Source organism: Pseudophryne corroboree, chromosome 8, assembly GCF_028390025.1.
Source record: "Pseudophryne corroboree isolate aPseCor3 chromosome 8, aPseCor3.hap2, whole genome shotgun sequence".
NCBI lineage: Eukaryota > Metazoa > Chordata > Amphibia > Anura > Myobatrachidae > Pseudophryne > Pseudophryne corroboree.
This window is the reverse complement of record NC_086451.1, coordinates 138,114,118-138,136,214: the sequence shown is the minus strand read 5'-3', so window position 1 is coordinate 138,136,214 and position 22,097 is coordinate 138,114,118. Positions and strand designations below refer to the sequence as shown.

General features: G+C 46.1%; 1 protein-coding gene across 1 annotated transcript in view; it reads left to right on the top strand.

Moving 5' to 3' along the window:
* Window positions 1-18,692, top strand: part of NOX1 (NADPH oxidase 1) — a 173,775-nt gene extending 155,083 nt beyond the window's left edge. The window contains exon 13 of the mRNA XM_063936966.1: window positions 14,660-18,692. Within this exon, the coding sequence (XP_063793036.1) occupies window positions 14,660-14,786 (127 nt within the window). The 3' untranslated portion in view covers window positions 14,787-18,692. The remainder of the gene's footprint in view (window positions 1-14,659) is intronic.
* Window positions 18,693-22,097: the final 3,405 nt, after the last annotated feature.

Sequence of the window (22,097 nt, the reverse complement as noted above, 5' to 3'; positions counted from 1 at the left end):
GGCACTAGAACCCGGCATCCAAAGGAAGCATTCTGGGAGGCGGAAGTAATGAAGGCATAGAACCTTATGAACGTGTTCACTGAGGACCACGTAGCCGCCTTGCACAATTGTTCAAGGGTCACACCACGGCGGGCTGCCCAAGAAGGTCCAACAGACCGAGTAGAATGGGCTTTGATGGTAGCAGGAGCTGGAAGGCCAGCCTGTACATAAGCATGTGCAATCACCATTCTATTCCATCTGGCCAAGGTCTGCTCGTTAGCAGGCCAGCCACATTTGTGAAAGCCAAACAGTACAAAGAGAAAATAAGACTTCCTAATGGAGGCTGTCCTCTTCACATAGATATGGAGAGACCATACTCCAGCCAAAGACCGCTCTTTGGAGGATAAATCCGGAGAGACATAGGCCAGAACCACAATCTCCTGGTTAAGGTGGAAAGAAGACGTGGTTAGGTAACGAAGACACCACCTTAGGTAGATAACCAGGGCGCGTTCAAAGAACTGCCCGGTCACGGTGAAAAATCAGATAGGGGGACCTACAAAACAAGGCACACAAATCTGAAACTATTCTAGCAGAGGCAATAGCCAGCAGAAACAAGACCTTGAAGGAAAGCCATTTAAGGTCCGCAGATTCAAGAGGTTCAAACGGAGACTCTTTCCAAGCCTCCAGAACCACCGAAAAATCCCAAGGAGCCACAGGTGGGACATAGGGAGGTTGAATCAATAAAACACCCTGAGTGAAGGTATGAACATCAGGCAGAGTCACAATTTTCCTCTGAACTCATACTGACAAGGCAGAAATATGAACCTTGAGGAAGGCCCAAGTCCAAGCCCTGTTGTAGGAAGGCCAAAAGTTTGGCCGTACTAAACTTGTAAACATTATGATTGCTAGATGCACACCAAGCATAGTAAGAATTCCAGACCCTATGGTAAATCCGAGCAGAAGCCGGCTTATGGGCCTTCAACATAGTTTGAATGACCGCCTCAGAAAAACCTTTGGCCGTCAGTACGGAAGCTTCCAGAGCCATGCCATCAAAGCCAGCCGGACTAAATCCTGGTAAACACAAGGGCCCTGAACGAGGAGGTCTGGTCATTGCAGAAGCAGAAGAGGACACTCTAATGAGAGACCCTATAGGTCTGAGAACCAATGCCGTATGGGTCACTCTGGAGCTATTAGAAGAAGGATTCCTCCTTCTTGCTTGAACTTCCTCACTACTCTGGGCATGAGTGACACCGAGGGGAACACGTATGGAAGCCGAAAGTTCCATGGAATTGCCAATGCGTCCATGTACATCGCTTGAGGATCCCTTGTTCTTGCGCCAAAGACCGGAACATTGTGATTGTGTCGAGACGCCATCAGGTCTACATTTGGTAGGCCCCACTTATCCACTAGGAGTTGAAATACTTCTGGATGAAGGCTCCACTCTCCAGCGTGTATGTCCTGACAACTGAGGAAGTCCGCTTCCCAGTTGAGGACCCCCAGAATGCACACTGCCAATATGGCTGCCAGATGGCGTTCTGCCCACTGAAGAATCTTTGACACTTCCAACATTGCCATGCGGCTTTGAGTGCTGCCTTGATGATTTATGTACGCCACCATGGTGGCATTGTCTGACTGTACTTGAACAGGCCTGTTCAGTACCAGATGCCTGGCCAGTTTCAGAGCATTGGACACTGCCCACAATTCCAGATTGTTTATCTGTCCACCTGGTCCACCTACCCTGAAGAGAGTGTTGCTCCAACACCGTGCCTCATCCCCTCAGACTGGCATCCGTCGTCAGAAGGACCCAGTTTGAGATCAAGAAGGGACGACCCCTGCTCAATCGATGGTCCTGCAGCCAACAGGTCAGTGCAGACGATCCTCCGGAGACAAGGAGATCATTTGAGACCTGATCCGGTGGGGCAAGCTGTCACACTTGGCAAGAATCAGTTTCTGCAGAGGGCGGGAATGAAATTGAGCATACTCCACCATGTCGAAAGCCGACACAATGAGGTCTAGTACTTGCATCGCCGAGTGTATCGACACACACGGACAAGAGAGGAAGCAACGTATCTTGTCCTGAAGCTTCAGGACTTTCTCCTGTGACAAAAACAACCTCTGGTTGTATGCGTCCAACAACGCTCCCAGATGCACCATGCTCTGGGCAGGGACCAGGGATGATTTCTTCCAGTTGATGAGTCACCCGTGGGCTTGTAGAAACTGGACCATCAGATCCAAATGACGGAGGAGAACTTCTGGGGAATTGGCCAGGATCAGCAGATCGTCCAGATACGGCAGGGTCCGGATGCCCCGACGGCGGAGTGATGCCGTCATAACTGCCATGACCTTGGTGAAAATTCATGGAGCCGTGGTCAGACCAAATGGTAAGGCCTGGAAATTGTCAATGGAGATTGCTAATAGCAAACCGCAGGTATTGCTGATGGCTGATGTGACATGGCAATAGGGATATGCAGGTAAACATCCTGTATATCCAGGGATATCATATGGTCCAGGACAATAGAGCAAAGGGTCTCCATACGAAACTTGGAGACCCTCACAAACTTGTTCAAAGATTTGAGGTTGAGTATGGGCCAGGAGGAACCATTCGGTTTGGGGACTTGGAACAGCATTGAATGGTGCCCCCTGCCCCTCTGAGCCAGAGGCACCGGTACTACCACTCCGGTGTCCAGGAGGGATTGTACCACTAAACGGAGAGCTGTTGCCTTCACCTGATCTGAAGGGATGTCCGTTGAGCCAAAATGGATGTCGTAGCAGCCTTGGCCGCCAGAACACCTGCATCTGAACATCTGAAGCTGCTTCTTTAATGTATTGATATGCCGTGACAATATAAGAGAGACGTTGTCTGGCATGTTCAGAAAAATTGGACAGAAACTCAGCCTCTATTTCCTGAGCCCACGCCTCAATAGCTTCTGCGGCCCAAGTAGCCGCAATGGTGGGCCTATGCGCAGCCCCTGCAAGGGTATAAATAGCTTTTAAGCAGCCCTCCACATGCTTATCCGTCGGCTCCTTGAGAGAAGTGATGGTAGTGACAGGCAGAGCAGATGACACCACCAGCCAAGCGATTTGCGAATCCACCAGCAGTGGCGTTTCCCAATTTTTACTCAATTCTGCCACAAGGGGATAGCGGGCTAGCATCTTATTGTGTGGGATGAATTTCTTTCCTGGGTTCTCCCAGTTTTCCTGACGTATGTAAACCAAGTGGTCAGAATGAGGTAAAACCAATTTAGTAACCTTCTGATGTTTGAACCTGTCCGGTTTCTTAGATGTAGTAGCAGGCTGAGGATCATCATCAATCTGAAGAATGAGCCTGATAGCCTCTAATAGATCAGGAACATCCACCTGTGAAACAAATTCCCCATCAGAAACGTCATGATCAGAGTCTGTGGGGTCAGTATACACGTCATCAAAAGAGGTATCCGGAACATGCGTGGATTGAGAGGAAGTAACAGCCTGCTTAGAGGACTTCTTAGGTTTAGTCTTAGGCGGGCAAGGGTCAGGAATACGTTTATCCTAAGAGTTATTCAATTGCTGTAACTGAGTGGACAGAGCATCTGTCCATGGCGGATTAACCGCAGGGACCATATAAGGCTGATAAGGCACAGGAGGTCCCACAGGGGGTGCGAGTCTAGTTACCAGCGTAGTCAGTAAATTAGAAAAGGCAGCCCAAAGCGGGCCCTGTGTGCCCCCATTGTTACAAACTGACCGGGGGGTACAGAACCCCCAAAACCTGAACCCTCCGCAGCCATGTTATCCTCAAATGCATCTGGGACATCATAACCATGCACGGCGGAATCAGCCCCAGACCCATCGCCCCCTGTAGCTGACATGATATAAAAGCGTAAACCATGGGCGACACAGTACAATGTCAGCAGATATAATACCTAACACAAACCCCCAGTGCAGTGTGACAGCACAAACAGAGGATTTCTGAGGTAAAATGTGACTGAAAAACACAGAGAAAGATACAAAATACGTATATCCTGTGAAATACCTGCTGCAGCCCTTGAAGTCTTCTATCTTCTTTAAAATAGCTTTTCTTAGGGCTGCTGGAGCAGCCCTGCCTGTTAGCTGCCTGCACTGCAGGCACCAACTTACAAACTGAGCTCCTGTGCACAAAGGCGGGGTTATAGAGGAGGCGGTGCTGAGCATCTTGGGAACAGTCAAAGCTTTTAGCCAGTTGGTGCCTCGGATCAAGATCCTACTCTACACCCCGATGTTATTCCCTGTGGAATACCAGTGTACCCCGCTGCAGAAAAAGTAGTAGTGGCCATTTTCCTGGCAATGTCTGTACTGCGCATGTGCAAAATGCCTGGAAAATGTTTGCAAGAAATTTTACTGGTGATGATTTGTGCTCTTGCTGCCACAATGGGAGAGGTGAGTATTCAAGAAATGGGTGCTACAGTACATGTGCAGTGTGGCCCCCCCTGACTCAGGGACCCATGATACCATATACACTGCAGCCATCATAAATAAGCAAGTGTTTATTTTTCTCTGACGTCCTAGTGGATGCTGGGAACTCCGTAAGGACCATGGGGAATAGACGGGCTCCGCAGGAGACTGGGCACTCTAAAAGAAAGATTAGGTACTATCTGGTGTGCACTGGCTCCTCCCTCTATGCCCCTCCTCCAGACCTCAGTTAGATTTCTGTGCCCGGCCGAGCTGGATGCACACTAGGGGCTCTCCTGAGCTCCTAGAAAGAAAGTATATGTTAGGTTTTTTATTTTACAGTGAGACCTGCTGGCAACAGGCTCACTGCAACGAGAGACTAAGGGGAGAAGAAGCGAACCTACCTGCTTGCAGCTAGCTTGGGCTTCTTAGGCTACTGGACACCATTAGCTCCAGAGGGATCGACCGCAGGACCCGTCCTTGGTGTTCGTTCCCGAAGCCGCGCCGCCGTTTCCCTTACAGAGCCAGAAGCATGAAGATGGTCCGGAAAATCAGCGGCAGAAGACTTCAGTCTTCACCAAGGTAGTGCACAGCACTGCAGCTGTGCGCCATTGCTCCTCATACACACTTCACACTCCGGTCACTGAGGGTGCAGGGCGCTGGGGGGGGGGCGCCCTGAGCAGCAATAAAAACACCTTGGCTGGCAAAATAATCACAATATATAGCCCCAGAGGCTATATATGTGATAATTACCCCTGCCAGAATCCATAAAAAAGCGGGAGAAAAGTCAGCGAAAAAGGGGCGGAGCTATCTCCCTCGGCACACTGGCGCCATTTTCTCTTCACAGTGTAGCTGGAAGACAGCTCCCCAGGCTCTCCCCTGTAGTTTTCAGGCTCAAAGGGTTAAAAAGAGAGGGGAGGCACTAAATTTAGGCGCAATATTGTTTATACAAGCAGCTATTGGGGAAAATTCACTCAGTGATATTGTTTATCCCTACATTATATAGCGCTCTGGTGTGTGCTGGCATACTCTCTCTCTGTCTCCCCAAAGGGCTGTGTGGGGTCCTGTCCTCAGTCAGAGCATTCCCTGTGTGTGTGCGGTGTGTCGGTACGGCTGTGTCGACATGTTTGATGAGGAGGCTTATGTGGAGGCGGAGCAGATGCCGATAAATGGGATGTCGCCCCCTGTGGGCCGACACCAGAGTGGATGGATAGGTGGAAGGTATTAACCGACAGTGTCAACTCCTTACATAAAAGGCTGGATGACGTAACAGCTATGGGACAGCCGGCTTCTCAGCCCGCGCCTGCCCAGGCGTCTCAAAGGCCATCAGGGGCTCAAAAGATGTCGACACGGAGTCTGACTCCAGTGTCGACGAGGTTGAGACATATACACAATCCACTAGGAACATCCGTTACATGATCCCGGCAATAAAAAATGTGTTACACATTTCTGACATTAACCCAAGTACCACTAAAAAAGGGTTTTATGTTTGGGGAGAAAAAGCAGGCAGTGTTTTGTTCCCCCATCAAATGAGTGAATGAAGTGTGAAAAAGCGTGGGTTCCCCCGATAAGAAACTGGTAATTTCTAAAAAGTTACTGATGGCGTACCTTTTCCCGCCAGAGGATAAGTTACGCTGGGAGATATCCCCTAGGGTGGATAAGGCGCTCACACGTTTGTCAAAAAAGGTGGCACTGCCGTCTTAGGATACGGCCACTTTGAAGGTACCTGCTGATAAAAAGCACGAGGCTATCCTGAAGTCTGTATTTACACACTCAGGTACTAGACTGAGACCTGCAGATAGTGCTGCTGCAGCGTGGTCTGTAACCCTGTCAAACAGGGATACTATTTTGCGAACATAAGTCGTCGTCTTATATATGAGGGATGCACAGAGGGATATTTTGCCGGCTGGCATCCAGAATTAATGCAATGTCCATTCTGTCAGGAGGGTATTAGAGACCCGACACTGGACAGGTGATGCTGACTTTAAAAGGCACATAGAGCCTTATAAGGGTGAGGAATTGTTTGGGGATGGTCTCTGGGACCTCGTATCCACAGCAACAGCTGGGAAGAAAAATTTTTACCTCAGGTTTCCTCACAGCCTAAGAAAGCACTGTATTATCAGGTACAGTCCTTTCGGCTTCAGAAAAGCAAGCGGGTCAAAGGCGCTTCCTTTCTGCACAGAGACGAGGGAAGAGGGAAAAAGCTGCACCAGTCAGCCAGTTCCCAGAATCAAAATTCTTCCCCCGCTTCCTCTGAGTCCACCGCATGACGCGGAGGCTCCACAGGCGTAGCCAGGTACGGTGGGGGGCCGCCTCAAAAATTTCAGCGATCAGTGGGCTCGCTCACAGGTGGATCCCTGGATCCTTCAAGTAGTATCTCAGGGGTACAGGCTGGAATTCGAGGCGTCTCCCCCCCCGCCGTTTCCTCAAATCTGCCTTGCCGACAACTCCCTCAGGCAGGGAGGCTGTGCTAGAGGCAATTCACAAGCTGTATTCCCAGCAGGTGATAGTCAAGGTGCCCCTACTTCAACAAGGACGGGGTTACTATTCCACACTGTTTGTGGTACCGAAACCGGACAGTTCGGTGAGACCCATTTTAAATTTGAAGTCCTTGAACACATACATAAAAAAATTCAAGTTCAAGATGGAATCGCTCAGGGCGGTTATTGCAAGCCTGGAGGAGGGGGATTACATGGTATCCCTGGACATCAAGGATGCTTACCTACATGTCCCCATTTACCATCCTCACCAGGAGTACCTCAGATTTGTGGTACAGGATTGCAATTACCAATTCCAAACACTGCCGTTTGGACTGTCCACGGTACCGAGGGTCTTTACCAAGGTAATGGCAGAAATGATGATACTCCTTCGAAAAAAGGGAGTTTTTAATTATCCCGTACTTGGACGATCTCCTTATAAAGGCGAGGTCCATGGAGCAGTTGTTGGTCGGAGTAGCACTATCTCGGGAAGTGCTACAACAGCACGGATGGATTCTATACATTCCAAAGTCACAGCTGGTTCCTACCACACGCCTGCTGTTCCTGGGGATGGTTCTGGACACAGAACAGAAAAAAGTGTTTCTCCCGCAGGAGAAAGCCAAGGAGCTGTCATCTCTAGTCAGAGACCTCCTGAAACCAAAACAGGTATCGGTGCATCACTGCACACGAGTCCTGGGAAAAATGGTAGCTTCTTACGAAGCAAAATTCCATTCGGCAGGTTCCATGCAAGAACCTTTCAGTGGGACCTCTTGGACAAGTGGTCGGAAATGCATCTTCAAATGCATCGGCTGATAACCCTGTCTCCAAGGACCAGGGTATCTCTACTGTGGTGGCTGCAGAGTGCTCATCTTCAAGAGGGCCGCAGATGCGGCATACAGGACTGGGTCCTGGTAACCACGGATGCCAGCCTTCGAGGCTGGGGGGCAGTCACACAGGGAAGTAATTTCCAAGGACTTTGGTCAAGTCAGGAGTCGTCCCTACACATAAATATTCTGGAACTGAGGGCCATTTACAATGCCCTAAGTCTGGCAAGGCCTCTGCTTCAAAACCAGCCGGTACTGATCCAATCAGACAACATCACGGCAGTCGCCCATGTAAACCGACAGGGCGGCACAAGAAGCAGGATGGCGATGGCAGAAGCCACAAGGATTCTCCGATGGGCGGAAAATCACGTCTTAGCACTGTCAGCAGTGTTCATTCCGGGAGTGGACAACTGGGAAGCAGACTTCCTCAGCAGACACGACCGACACCCGGGAGAGTGGGGACTTCATCCAGAAGTCTTCCAACTGTTGGTAAACCATTGGGAAAGGCCACAGGTGGACATGATGGCGTCCCGCCTAAACAAAAAACTAGATATTGCACCAGGTCAAGGGACCCTCAGGCAATAGCTGTGGACGCTCTAGTGACACCGTGGGTGTACCAGTCGGTTTATGTATTCCCTCCTCTGCCTCTCATACCAAAGGCAGGGGCGTATCTATGCTTTGGCCAGGATGGCACTCGCCAGGGGCGCCAGCAGAGGAGGGGCGCCACCCAGCGGTGCCACCCGCGGCCGCACAAAGCGAAAAAACGAAACAAACTACAACTCCCAGAAGCCACCTAGCCTGGTACAGCTGCATGCCTATTGGCTGTATGCCCAGAGTAGGCGTGTACTGTTCTTGTCAGCAGCCGCGGGATGTTCAAGGAAGTAAGCTGTGGACACAGTGAGTGAGTGACCCGCTGAGACTTGTGAGTACAGCGGTGGTGGTAAAAACATAATGTGGCAGTGTTAATCGTCTGGCAGCTGTTACCCCTCCGTCCCTCCTCTCACAGCCTGCATGTCAGCACAGGAACGAGTGATAGATGGTGAGAGGGAGCAGCAGCGAGTGTGCAGTGAAGTCTGTGCTGCTTTATTACTTGTCAGGAGGCGAGCACACAGTCTGTGCTGCCTGGTAGGGAAGGGGTTACAGAAAAACTGTTATCGTTCTGGCCGGAGGCATGATCTGGTCACGGGTGGCTGGTGCAGTGTGCTCTGTCAGGACAGGATGTTGCTGGTGATAGTAAATGCAAGTGAGGGTTGGAGGGAATTGAGGAGGGGGGATAATGATGGGTGGAGTGGGAGTTCCAAGCCTGAGACACCTGGTTTACACAGTGTACTATACACTGACCATTGCACAGCCCAGGCAAGCCCCTTTCTGTATTACCTGCTTCTAAGTAATCATATATTCTTATTCTTTATTAGACATGTCTTAAGGTGGGTATACACTGATAGATATATCTGCTGATCAATTGATCGGCAGATATATCTATGGACGGATCGGGCAGTGTACTGTGCATACACACTGCCCGATCCGCCGGGGACTGACGTCATGAACTGGGCGGGCGTGTACACACTCCCGCCCAGTTCAGCTGTCAATCACCGCTGGCCACTGCAGCATCATACACAGCGATGCGCCAATATATCAGCAGATATATTGGCCGTAGGCTGTGCTGCGGGGCCGACGCGATATGTCTGAACGACGGAGTTCACAGACATATAGGCCGTACACATTGGCCGACAGACCCGCGATATATCGGCCATACAATAGAATGCCCGATATATCAGCCAGTGTGTACCCACCTTTACTATGTCCCTGCTTTCAGAGTGCAATACAGTATCAAATGCCGGTTCTACCATTAGGCAGAGTATGCGGCTGCAAAGAGCACCAGGTCTGATAAGGTGAAGGGGAGAGAGTGCAGGCATAGGGGAGGAACTGTAGGCACAGGGGAGTGTAGGTACAGGCACAGGGAAGGGAGTGAAGGCACAGGGGAGAGAATGTAGGTGTTGGGGAGCGAATGTAGATGCAGGCACAAGGGATGGAGTGTAGGCGCAGGGTGAGAGTGCAGGCGTAAGAGATATACTGTAGGTGCAGTGAGAGAGTGTAGATGCAAGGGAGAGAGTGCAGGTGCATGGTGTGGGTGCAGGTGCTGGGGAGAGAGTGTAGGTGCAGAGGGAGAATGAGTGCAGACGCAGGGAAGAGAGTGAGTCGGTGCTGGGTGAGTTCTGTAGGGAGAGACGGCAGGATACCCCTGCAGGCAGAGTCCGGGAGGATCGGTGACCTACTGGCTAGAAGAGTCCCTGCCTAACATCCATGTTCGCAATAAGCACCGCAGTCAGCACTGTAATGCACGGATGACCGCACACATCTATAACCTTGCCCACAAGTATGTACCTATGACAGAGAGAGTCGGAGTGGACGGAGCTAGGGAGGAGGGTCACATGGCCGGAAAGAACATAGGAGCTCTGCTGGGCACTGTGCTTCTGCTCCCAGTCTGAGGTGAGTGCCTGCTGTGTACTTTCTGTGCCATGTGCCTGCTGCTGGTGATTAGGCAGCTGTTGGCTGAGCGGAGGGGGTTGCCTGCTGCCCAGTGCCATAAAAAGTAAACTATAAACGTCCCGTCTCACTGCCCACTGTTGCCGCCTCCCTCCGTGTTCATTGGTACGATACTATTCTGTGGTCACACCCCTTCCATATGAAGCCATGCCCTAATATATTTCACTAAGGGGCTCCAAAATATATATTCACTTACCAAAGTTTTTTTGCTCGTGCCAGCCCTGGGTATATCAGCTGCTCAGCTCCTGTCCTAATCAGTTGACATTATGGCTGCGAGTTGTTGCTCTTTACCTGTTGCTTTTAATAATACCAAGTTCTAGGATTATCAACCCATTCATTACCGACTTCTTGCTCATTCCGTAACTGGAGGCTACATAGCCCCTGCAGTGACTATGTGTGTGCCACAAACCGCTATAATGGCTATAGATACCTTCTGACTATTCACCTTCCAAAATACATCATTTCTTCACACTTAGATGAATGTAATGCAGTGTAATGTGAGTAAGGGGCACTACTGTGTGGTGTAATTTGAATTTGGGGTACTATTGAGTGGCCACGCACTTTTTTCTGCCTTCGCCATTACAAATATGGGGGGGCGCCAGTCCCTTACTTTGCCAGGGGCGCTCGGACCCCTAGATACACCTCTGACCAAAGGTACTGAGAATAATAAGAAAACGAGGAGTAAGAACGATACTCGTGGTTCCGGATGGGCCAAGAAGAGCTTGGTACCCAGAACTTCAAGAAATAATATCAGAGGACCCATGGCCTTTACCGCTCAGACAGGATCTGCTACAGCAGGGGCCCTGTCTGTTCCAAGACTTACCGCGGCTGCGTTGGACGGCATGGCGGTTGAATTCCGGATCCTAAAGCAAAAGGGCATTCCGGAGGAAGTCATTCCTACGCTGATAAAAGCTAGGAAAGAAGTAACCGCAAACCATTATCACCGTATTTGGCGAAAATATGTTGCGTGGTGTGAGGCCAGGAAGGCCCCAACAGAGGAATTTCAGCTGGGTCGTTTTCTGCACTTCCTACAGTCAGGAGTGACTATGGGCCTAAATTTGGGTTCCATTAAGGTCCAGATTTCGGCTCTGTCGATTTTCTTCCAGAAAGAACTGGCTTCACTGCCTGGAGTTCAGACATTTGTAAAGGGAGTGCTACATATTCAGCCCCTTTTTTGTGCCTTCTGTGGCACCTTGGGATCTCAACGTGGTGTTGAGTTTCTTAAAATCACATTGGTTTGAGCCACTTAAAACTGTGGATTTAAAATATCTCACGTGGAAAGTGGTCATGTTATTGGCCTTGGCTTCGGCCAGGCGTGTGTCAGAATTGGCGGCTTTGTCATGTAAAAGCCCTTATCTGATTTTCCATATGGATAGGGCAGAATTGAGGACTCGTCCCCAGTTTCTCCCTAAGGTGGTATCAGCTTTTCACTTGAACCAACCTATTGTAGTGCCTGCGGCTACTAGGGACTTGGAAGATTCCAAGTTACTGGACGTAGTCAGGGCCTTAAAAATTTATATTTCCAGGATGGCTGGAGTCAGGAAAACTGACTCGTTTTTTATCCTGTAGGCACCCAACAAAATAGGTGTTCCTGCTTCTAAGCAGACTATTGCTCGCTGAATTTGTAGCACAATTCAGCTGGAGCATTCTGCGGCTGGATTGCCGCATCCTAAATCAGTAACAGCCCATTCCACGAGGAAAGTGGGCTCATCTTGGGCGGCTGCCCGAGGGGTCTCGGCTTTACAACTTTGCCGAGCTGCAACTTGGTCAGTGGCAAACACGTTTGCTAAATTCTACAAATTTGATACCCTGGCTGAGGAGGACCTTGAGTTCTCTCATTCGGTGCTGCAGAGTCATCCGCACTCTCCCGCCCGTTTGGGAGCTTTGGTATAATCCCCATGGTCCTTACGGAGTTCCCAGCATCCACTAGGACGTCAGAGAAAATAAGATTTTACTCACCGGTAAATCTATTTCTCGTAGTCCGTAGTGGATGCTGGGCGCCCATCCCAAGTGCGGATTGTCTGCAATACTTGTATATAGTTATTGCCTAACTAAAGGGTTATTGTTGAGCCATCTGTTGAGAGGCTCAGTTATATTTCATACTGTTAACTGGGTATAGTATCACGAGTTATACGGTGTGATTGGTGTGGCTGGTATGAGTCTTACCCGGGATTCAAAATCCTTCCTTATTGTGTCAGCTCTTCCGGGCACAGTATCCTAACTGAGGTCTGGAGGAGGGGCATAGAGGGAGGAGCCAGTGCACACCAGATAGTACCTAATCTTTCTTTTAGAGTGCCCAGTCTCCTGCGGAGCCCGTCTATTCCCCATGGTCCTTACGGAGTTCCCAGCATCCACTACGGACTACGAGAAATAGATTTACCGGTGAGTAAAATCTTATTTTCAAAATTAAGAAACTCCCGGCAGTTTTCCATAAAAGAGAACTAGGAATTAATCTAAGGCCAAGTTTTGTCGACATTGTTGCAACGATGTATTATCTTTGAAACACTGTTATCCTTTGTAGAGATGATCATTGTATTTCTCTTTTAATCCAAATTGGGGACGGAAAAAAGGTAACAATGTATGTAAATTATTTTACTCTTTTCAACATGCATGGAATAATACTAAAATGTAGTTTATTTTTATTTTTTTTAAATCCAACTAGATAACACTTTTACTTTAGAATCACGTGTGAAACATAAATTGTTATGCAGTTATTGCTCAATTTTTCTGTGGTGCAGTACTCTTCTAGTAGCTTGTTAAAACTCCATTACCAGATTCACTAAATTTTACTCCTCAGTCAGCTCACCTGTTATTAGTAAAACTTTATTAACAACACAAGTTGTCAAACAATTGTAATTATTGAAACTGTTGGCAGCCATGTTAAAGAAGTCCTCAAAGTGAAAACTTCCTATTGTAAATTTCTTTAGCAATTGGTTCGAAGGAACAAGTGATGATATTCTATTCTATGGGGTCAATTCTATTCGGCAACTAAAGAATAGCGCCGGGAATTAGCTCCCGACGCTATTCAATTCTGCTACTAGTTGCCCGCAATTGTCGGGAATTCTTCTCTCATCCCCGGGGGATGAGAGAAGAATCTCGACAAAAGTGCTGCCTCGCGGCCGGCGCGAGGCTGATTCTGTCGGGAATCAGCCTCGCACCGGGTAGTTAAGTCGGAGAATGCCCGTTCTCCCGACAAAACTACCTGTTAAGTCGGCGAGAACGGGACATCGCCGACTTAACTTTAGCTGAATTGAATAGCGTTGGGAGCTAATTCCCGGCGCTATTCATTAGTTGCCGAATAGAATCGACCCCTATTATTCTACTGAAATGCCCCATTTGCACCAGTCAGCCACATCCCTGGGAAAGTTTCACAAATAATGAAATGCTTTTGGTGACTGTACTTAAGTGGTCCTTCCAAGAAGCCTCAAGTGTATTTTGGCAGTTTGTCTATGGAAATATATTTATATGAAAACACCATATTAAATAGCTTTATTCATTAAACAGTAATAAATAGATAAGATGCAATAAAAAATATTAGATAGACTTAGCAACTAATATGTAGTGTTTTACAAGTGTACCAATGTTCTTGATCAGCGGCTGCTGCTACCCATAATGGAGAGTAGAGAGCCGGCCCTGACCAGTAGGGTCCTGGCGCCTGCACAATGGAGCCGACAGGCACCGGAACCTGTGCATGTGCACAAGCGGAGTGCGCAGCAAAAACCCCTGGCTTCTATGGACTGCATCGGCTGCAGCCTATAGAAGCCGGATTGGGCTGATGATCAGGCAGGGAGTGGCTTCCAACAGAAAGCCAGCTCTCTGCTAATTGCAGCCCGGTCTGGCAGTCCTGGAGGGAGGAAACACCTCCCAATGGGACTGCCTGTCCTATGGGTGACTGGCAAGTAGAAGTTCCAATAAGAAGTCACTGCCAATCACAGTGAAACGACTGAGCCAGTGCAGTCACACAGACTGCAACTGGCTCAGCTGAGCTCACTGATGTGGCAGACTTTACATGGGGGGCTGCATTCCTGCAGCCCATAGGTAAAATCTGTCACTGGTCTTGAGCTACCCCTTCTCTCCTCTCCTTGTAGCTCAACACGTTTCTGTGCTATTAAGCACTTTCATCAGGAGCATAGTCTCAATATTACTGACTTTCCTTATATATGAGGAATTTAAGTGATTAATTGGTTAATTTAACTTGGTGTCAGCTGTATTGTTCCTTGGGCACCAAAGAAAAAACAGTCTGCTGCAAGCAGAGAATGGGCATAGAGAGGAGGAGCCTGTACTGCTGAGACATAGCTTTAACTCTTACATGTCCAGACTCCTCAGCTCACGCTATACCATGGTTCCAGTGGACCACATGTATGACAGAGAATAAAGTTGTCTTAGATCCATTTACAATGTATATATTTTTTTCTTTCTATTGTACAGGTCTACTGTGGGAGTTTTTCTTTGTGGTCCGCAAGCATTGGGTAAGAACCTACAACAATGCTGCCATCATTATTCTAGCTTGGATCCAAGAAAAGTGCAGTTCTACTTCAATAAGGAGAATTTCTGAGATGTAGCAGACTTTGACAGATAATATGCTGTTAAACATTGGAGATCTGTAGGTGATACTAGCATTTGCCCACGGCTTCACTTGCATGGATGTCTCTTACTGCTCAACAGAGCTAATTTTACAAAGACAGCAGTACCATCTAATATTGTTATGTATATTTTATATTGTACATATTGACCATAATGTGAGGTATTTGTTTTGGTGAGCCATCTACTGGATTGACATGTAAACTGAAACTTTGTGAGTCAAGATAAACTGCCTGATTAGTGATTAATATAAAGGCTGGAACCCAATTAGCCTCAATTGTTTTTCAGCCGATAAAAACAAGATGGTTATTTTCAGGCTATCCAATTATAGCCAATTTTTATAGGGCAAAAAATGCATGGAATCCGGGATAAGCATATGAACCCATGTGTTATCACGGAAAAAGAGTTTCTTATATCTACTTAGCAGTGGTACTTTATCACTGCTAATGGTTTCCCCCAGGGCTGTCCTGTTAGCCCCAATGCCAACACCTGTTGAAGATTGTGCTTCTCATGCCTGAAGCATAATTCCCAATTACCCATAGTTGGATTATCATGCAGTGTGTGTGTGTGTGTGTGTGTGTGTGTGTGTGTGTGTGTGTGTGTGTGTGTGTGTGTGTGTGTGTGTGTGTGTGTGTGTGTGTGTGTGTGTGTGTGTGTGTGTGTGTATATATATATATATACATAAATAGTTATTTTGGATTTGAGGAGTCTGCACATTGGGAGTGTCAAAAGTCTGGTTTTTCCATGATTGCACTTCTCCCTGACATCACATAGAGATAATACATACCTCAGTTTCTATCTAGGTCATTAATCTATACAATAGCGAAAACGCAATCCAAATTTGTAAAGTACTTTCTGAGTAATGCCGGAACAGACAAATAGACATACACAAATTCTGCACTTTTTTTTTCCCTCTCCATAGTTCACAAACAGTCCCTAGAAGCATATTTCCCCCAAAAAAACATACTATGTAAAGACACAGCACTTACAGTTTTATTATATGTATAGATTACAGTCTATTTTGGAAAGCAGAATGTGTTGGGGAATATATCCATTTAAGGCTCGGTTGCAGAACAATAGACTTTAGACTGAAGTCTCACTGAGTATATGATGGGGAGTGCTCCCTGTTGCAACACTGCCATAAACCTAAGGATTAGAAAGAACCAGTTTATTTGACTCTAGGTCATACTGAGCAATTTTAGTAACACATACATCAATACCACCACACCCAGTTAGAGACGTCAGTCAGGCTACCCATGCAGAACACTAACTTACTATTGTGTTTACTGAAAGTTCTAGTTATTCTCATTCAACACTGTAAAGGTCAAGTAGAAAATAACTTTTAGTATTTTCATATTTCACTGTGCCAAAACTAAGCAAGCATACTTTTTTGTTTCAAAAAAAAAAATGCACAAAAAATCCTGCCAATGAGACAAAAACACAATGTATTGCATACAGCCTAAAATACACCAGAATATTTTTTTTCCAGCAATTTGAGCGAGAGGGTTTTGATCTATCATTCAAATTGTCTACTGTGTACACAGCGAACCCGTGCTCATTTTTAACGGGTCACCAGTTGCATGCAGCTCAATCCCCTCAATCACAACATAGCAGATCGTTTGTTGTTCAGATCGTTTGTAAAATCGCTGTGTGCACACTCATTATCGTTTGCCAGGGAGTTCAAATCGCTCATCTTCAAAATTGTTCATCTTTCACATCTTTCAAGTCTTCTAGTGTGTATGGGCCTTAAATCTCAGATTAAACACAAAAACTAAAATAACAAATACTTATGGATCTGGTTTGATAATATGGCACAAGGCAGAGGTTCTCAAACACGGGTACTCAAGGCACCCTAAAGGTCTAGGTTTTAGGTATATCCATGGCTCAGTACAGATTGTTAAATCAAATTGACGGAGGTGCTAATTTAGTCACCTGTGACCAAACATGGATAAACTTAAAACATGGACCATTGGGGTGCCTTAAGCACTGTGTTTGAGAACCTCTGGCACAAGGAATGCAAATTTTGGGAGAGGCCAACCTTAGAAAATTAACTATAGAGGATAGAAGTAATACTATTATAATAATAATATCACATTAACATAACCTAAATCCAGAAGGACAGTGCTGAAAGTTTTACTAAATACTTTCCATCTGACCCCACATTTAGAGACTTTAACAACAGGGCAGTAATGTCAGGGTTAGATAACACCTTTTTTCTGTGTTTCCACTGAAAAAATTGTATTTTAACATGACTAAAATTAAACAGGAGACATTCCATGGGGGAATTAGAGATTCCTCCAACGGTGCCTGTAATTTTGGTGTGTGGCTATTAGGGTCGACAGTCATTAGGTCAACAAATATTGGTTGACAGTGACTAGGTCGACTCATGAAATCGGTCGATGCAGTCATGTCGACATGAACAAGGTCGACAAGGAAAAAGGTCGACATGAAGTTTTTACTTTTTTTTGGGTGCCGTTTTCTTCGTAAAGTGACCGGGAATCCTAAGTGCACCGTATACCCTTGCTTTGGGCAAGGTGCCTTGCTCTGCTACAGCTGTGCTCAGCACAGGTTGCTATTCCCAGTCATAGTCCAAGTGGATCGTAAAGTATGAAAACGTTTAAAAAAAAAAATGTGAAAAACTCATATCGACCTTGTCCATGTCGAAATATAGACCATGTCAACCTAATGCATGTCGACTAATAGTGGTCGACCTAATGAGTGTCAACCTAAAGACTGGATCCCATAATTTTGTGACATTTCACTGCCGCAGTAACTGGCTTGGTCTTTTAATGCTTTGGCTACTGAAAAGCTTTGTGTAAGTTGTCAAATAAACATAATGCCATCTGAGGATAGGGTTATACTTACCTAAGGTCACAAAATGGCTCTGGATACTTTGTAGATTATGCATATGCAGTCAAAAAATTCCCCACATATGAAGGCTTTTGGTTAGTCCCACACATACAGTCTGGCTGCAAACATAGAACTACAATATTTCATTAGTGCTAAGCGATGTGATACTGGGAATCAACAGATTGTTGTAGAGGTAAGTTAGCATAACAATTCTCCGGGAACTGTTATTTTGACACATTGCAGTGCTAATATAGCAATAGGCGGCAATGGAAGATGTATCTTAGCGCTAACATAAAGGACATTTAGATATATAGACCCCTATATTTGGAAACAAGGACTGACTTAAATTTAACACAAAATACAGTAATCTTTAAACACGGCAAAGACCCAGAACAAGTGGCTTCCTGTCATCCTGTTGCATTATTAAACCAAGAATATATTATAAGTACAGCAAATGGTATTCCACTTATTACATGAAACACAAATCTTATTTATTTGTCATAGACATGGTACAAACAATACTAAGCAAAGCAAAACAACATTTTTATATCAGGTGTGGTATGTTAGGTCCACAAGCATCATGATATGAGAATATCGACAGTCATTGGATGCTATGACGATATGATAGAATGTTAACCTAATTGTCCAGGTGGCTGCAGCGGCTCCAGAGTCTTCTCCTGGGATCTGGTGGTCATGTGACTAGCGCTTCTAGCAATGACCTGTGCCGAGTGGCAGTTCAGGTGTGTTTACTCCGCCTACACCCAACTCTAACCGTCGCTATTCTGACATGGGGACATTTCAGATGATGACAATTGAACATGTCGGCATTCTAGTATGAACATTATGAATCTTGATATGGTCATTGTCAACCATGTGACTGGATCTCTTTTATACCATACTGTATGATGTGATCTTAAGGTTGTAGCAAATGTTTTGTTACACATCTTATACATATAATACAAAATAACCTTTTCAAGGCTTGAAAATGTATCATAACTTAAACCGGTGAAGTATACTAAAATAAAAAGTCTCTGCTGTTAGAAAAATTGTATTTACTTACACTTTTGTACTTTTATACTTATACACTTTAATAAAAATGTTTACAAACAAATGTACAAAGAAGTCAGAAATTATTTGCCTTCGAACATGGCCACATAGTCTCCTGAGCACTCTGCTGTTTTATCTTTTATACTACATAGATTTGATAACTCTGTATAATATAGATATGGTTTTCTGCCCTTTTTTTTTTATTAGCTATCACTTATAGCCATACATTATTTTCATGCACTATCTTAAGACAGGAAATGGCAACCAAATAGAAGATGTTATTAAAAACAAATAAAAACCACAAACAGCCCCATTTCCTATGGTATAGAACTAGTTTACACATGACACGAAGTAGTTTGAGAGAAAGGCTGGCAGTCCCTCATAAAATGTTCACGTGTAACACACAGGGGTGGCGCATTCTATGGCCCAGATTTATCAAGCCTTGGAGCGTGATAAACTGCGCGACGATAAAGTACCAACCAATCAGCTGTCATATTTCAAACACAGCTTGTAACATTGCAGTTAGGAGCTGATTGGCTGGTACTTTATCTCTGTGCAATTTATTTCTCTCCAAGGTTTGATAAATCTGGGCCTGTGTATGATGGAAAGCAGAGTAGGGACTTTTTATATTTATTTTATTTGCATTTTTTTATTTAATAAACGTATAACAACTCACAGCAGGTAAGGCTACGTACCGCTACCTCTCCACTGATACATGATATCAGATAAGCATGTTTTTACCATTACAATTGTACGAGTCCATTTTATATGGGTTTTTCTTTTTTGTGAAAGTCTAAATGTAACCTGTTAAAAACGTTATCACACTATTAGAGTCTCTTCCCTACTGGGAATTTTGGTTTTAAGGCAACGCTGCTCTTGAGGACTCTTAAGCAGAAAACCCTAAGCTGTGAGTTATTATTATTTTTATCCTTTATTTATATGGCGCCACAAGGGTTCCACAGCGCCCAATTACAGAGTATATATGCACATAATCAAAACAGGAAAACAGTTACTAACAGCTGAAGACAATATAGGACAAGTACAGGGTAACCAAGCATAACTACATCAGCAGATGACACTGAGATAAGTTTCAAGGTGGCCAAAAAACTGCAGGATTTGGGCAGTTGAGGATTATTAAAGTAAGAAAAGGATAAGCACATGAGGGAAGAGGGCCCTACTCGTGAGAGCTTACATTCTAAAGGGGAGGGGCAGACAGACAGGGGTGACACAGATGGGGTAGACCAAGCATGGGACAGAGGGTTAGGGTGAGATTTGGCTGGGTTTGGTAAAGAAGTGTGTCTTAAGAGCCCGTTTAAAGTTCTGTAGGGAGGTGGAGAGTCTGAGGGGGAGAGGTAAAGAATCCCAGAGTAAGGGAGCAGCATGTGAAAAATCTTGGAGAAAGGAGTGGGAGGATGTAATCAGAAGACAGGAGAGTCAGTGTACATCAGCAGAGCGAAGAGGACAGGTGGGAGAGTAAGGGGAGATAAGGTTAGAGATGTAAATAGGAGAGGAGTGGGTGAGTGCTTTGTAAGTGAGTGTGAGAAGTTTGAATTGGATTCTGAAAGGGAAGGGAAGCCAGTGAAGGGCTTGTAGGAAAGGGAAGGTGGATGTAGTGCGTTTGGTGAGGAAGATGTGCCGGGCTGCAGCATTGAGGATAGATTGGAGTGGAGAAAGGTAATTGTCAGGGAGGCCAGTTAGGAGGAAATTACAGTAATCCAGTCTAGAAATAACAGTGAGTGAATAATGGTCTTGGTGGCATCCTGGGTGAGAAAGGGTCTGATCCTGGAAATGTTTTTGAGATGAAAATGATAGGTTTGTGAGAGGTGCTGAATGTGTGGTTTGAAGGAGACGGAGGAATCAAGGATTACGCCAAGACAGCGTACTTGGGGGCTAGAGGAGATAGTCGTACCATTAATAGATAATGAGATTGTGGGAGGTGAGGTTGTGCAGGAGGGTGGGAAGATGATCAGCTCAGTCTTAGACATGTTGAGTTTAAGAAAGCGCTGGGACATCCAGGAAGAAATAGCAGAGAGACAGTTGGAGGTATGAGTGAGGAGAGCCGGGGAGAGATCAGGGGAGCAAAGGTAGAATGAAGTGTCATCAGCATAGATGTGATATTGGAAGTTAAAAGAACTAATGAGTTCACCTAAAGAAGACATAGAGAGAGAGAAAAGGAGAGGACCAAGAACAGAGCCTTAGGGGACACCAACAGTTAGTGGAAGTAGGGCGGAGGTAGTGTCATGAGAGGAGACAGAGAAGGAACGATCAGAGAGGTCAGAGAGGTAGGAGGACAGCCAGGAGAGGGCAGTATCACGCAGATCAAGAGAGTGAAGGATTTGCAGAAGGAGAGGGTGGTCCACAGTGTCAAAAGCATCAGAGATGTCAAGAAGAATATGCAGAGATTAGTGGCCCTTAGATTTGGCTGCATGGAGGTCATTGCAAACTTTTGTGAGGGCAGTTTCAGTGGGTTAAAGAAAACAGAAACCAGACTGGAATGGATCAAGCAGTGAGTGAGAGGAAAGAAAGGCAGTGAGGCGATTATAGACAATACGCTCAAGGAGTTTGGAGGCAAAAGGGAGGAGAGAGATGGGTCGATTGTTGGAGAGAGTGTTTGGATCAAGGGTAGGTTTTTAAGAATAGGGGAGACAAGAGCATGCTTGAAAGCAGAGGGGACAGTGCCTGATGAGAGGGAGAGATTGAGAAGGTGGGCAAGATGGGAACAGGCAGGAGAGAGGTAGCAGAGGAGGTGGGAGGGGATAGGGTCAAGTGGGGAGGTGGTGTGGGGAGGAACAAATGAGGGCCATGACTTCCTCACCAGATACATGGGAGGAAGATATCAGAGTTGGTGAGAGGGAAGGGGAGGGTTGGCAAGGGATGGGTGGTGGCTGGTTGCTGGTCTGGTGGGATGTGATGTCCTGACGTATGGAATCAATCTTGGATGTTAAATAAGTGGCAAAGTCAAGAGCAGACAATGAGGAAGGGAGAGGAGGTGGTGGTGGGCAGAGGAGGGAGTTAACAGTGGAAAAGAGGCACTGGGGGTTGGAAGTAGAGATGTGCACTTTAAATTTTTCGGGTTTTGTGTTTTGGTTTTGGGTTCGGTTCCGCGGCCGTGTTTTGGGTTCGACCGCGTTTTGGCAAAACCTCACCGAATTTTTTTTTGTCGGATTCGGGTGTGTTTTGGATTCGGGTGTTTTTTTCAAAAAACACTAAAAAACAGCTTAAATCATAGAATTTGGGGGTCATTTTGATCCCAAAGTATTATTAACCTCAAAAACCATAATTTCCACTCATTTTCAGTCTATTCTGAACACCTCACACCTCACAATATTATTTTTAGTCCTAAAATTTGCACCGAGGTCGCTGGATGACTAAGCTAAGCGACCCTAGT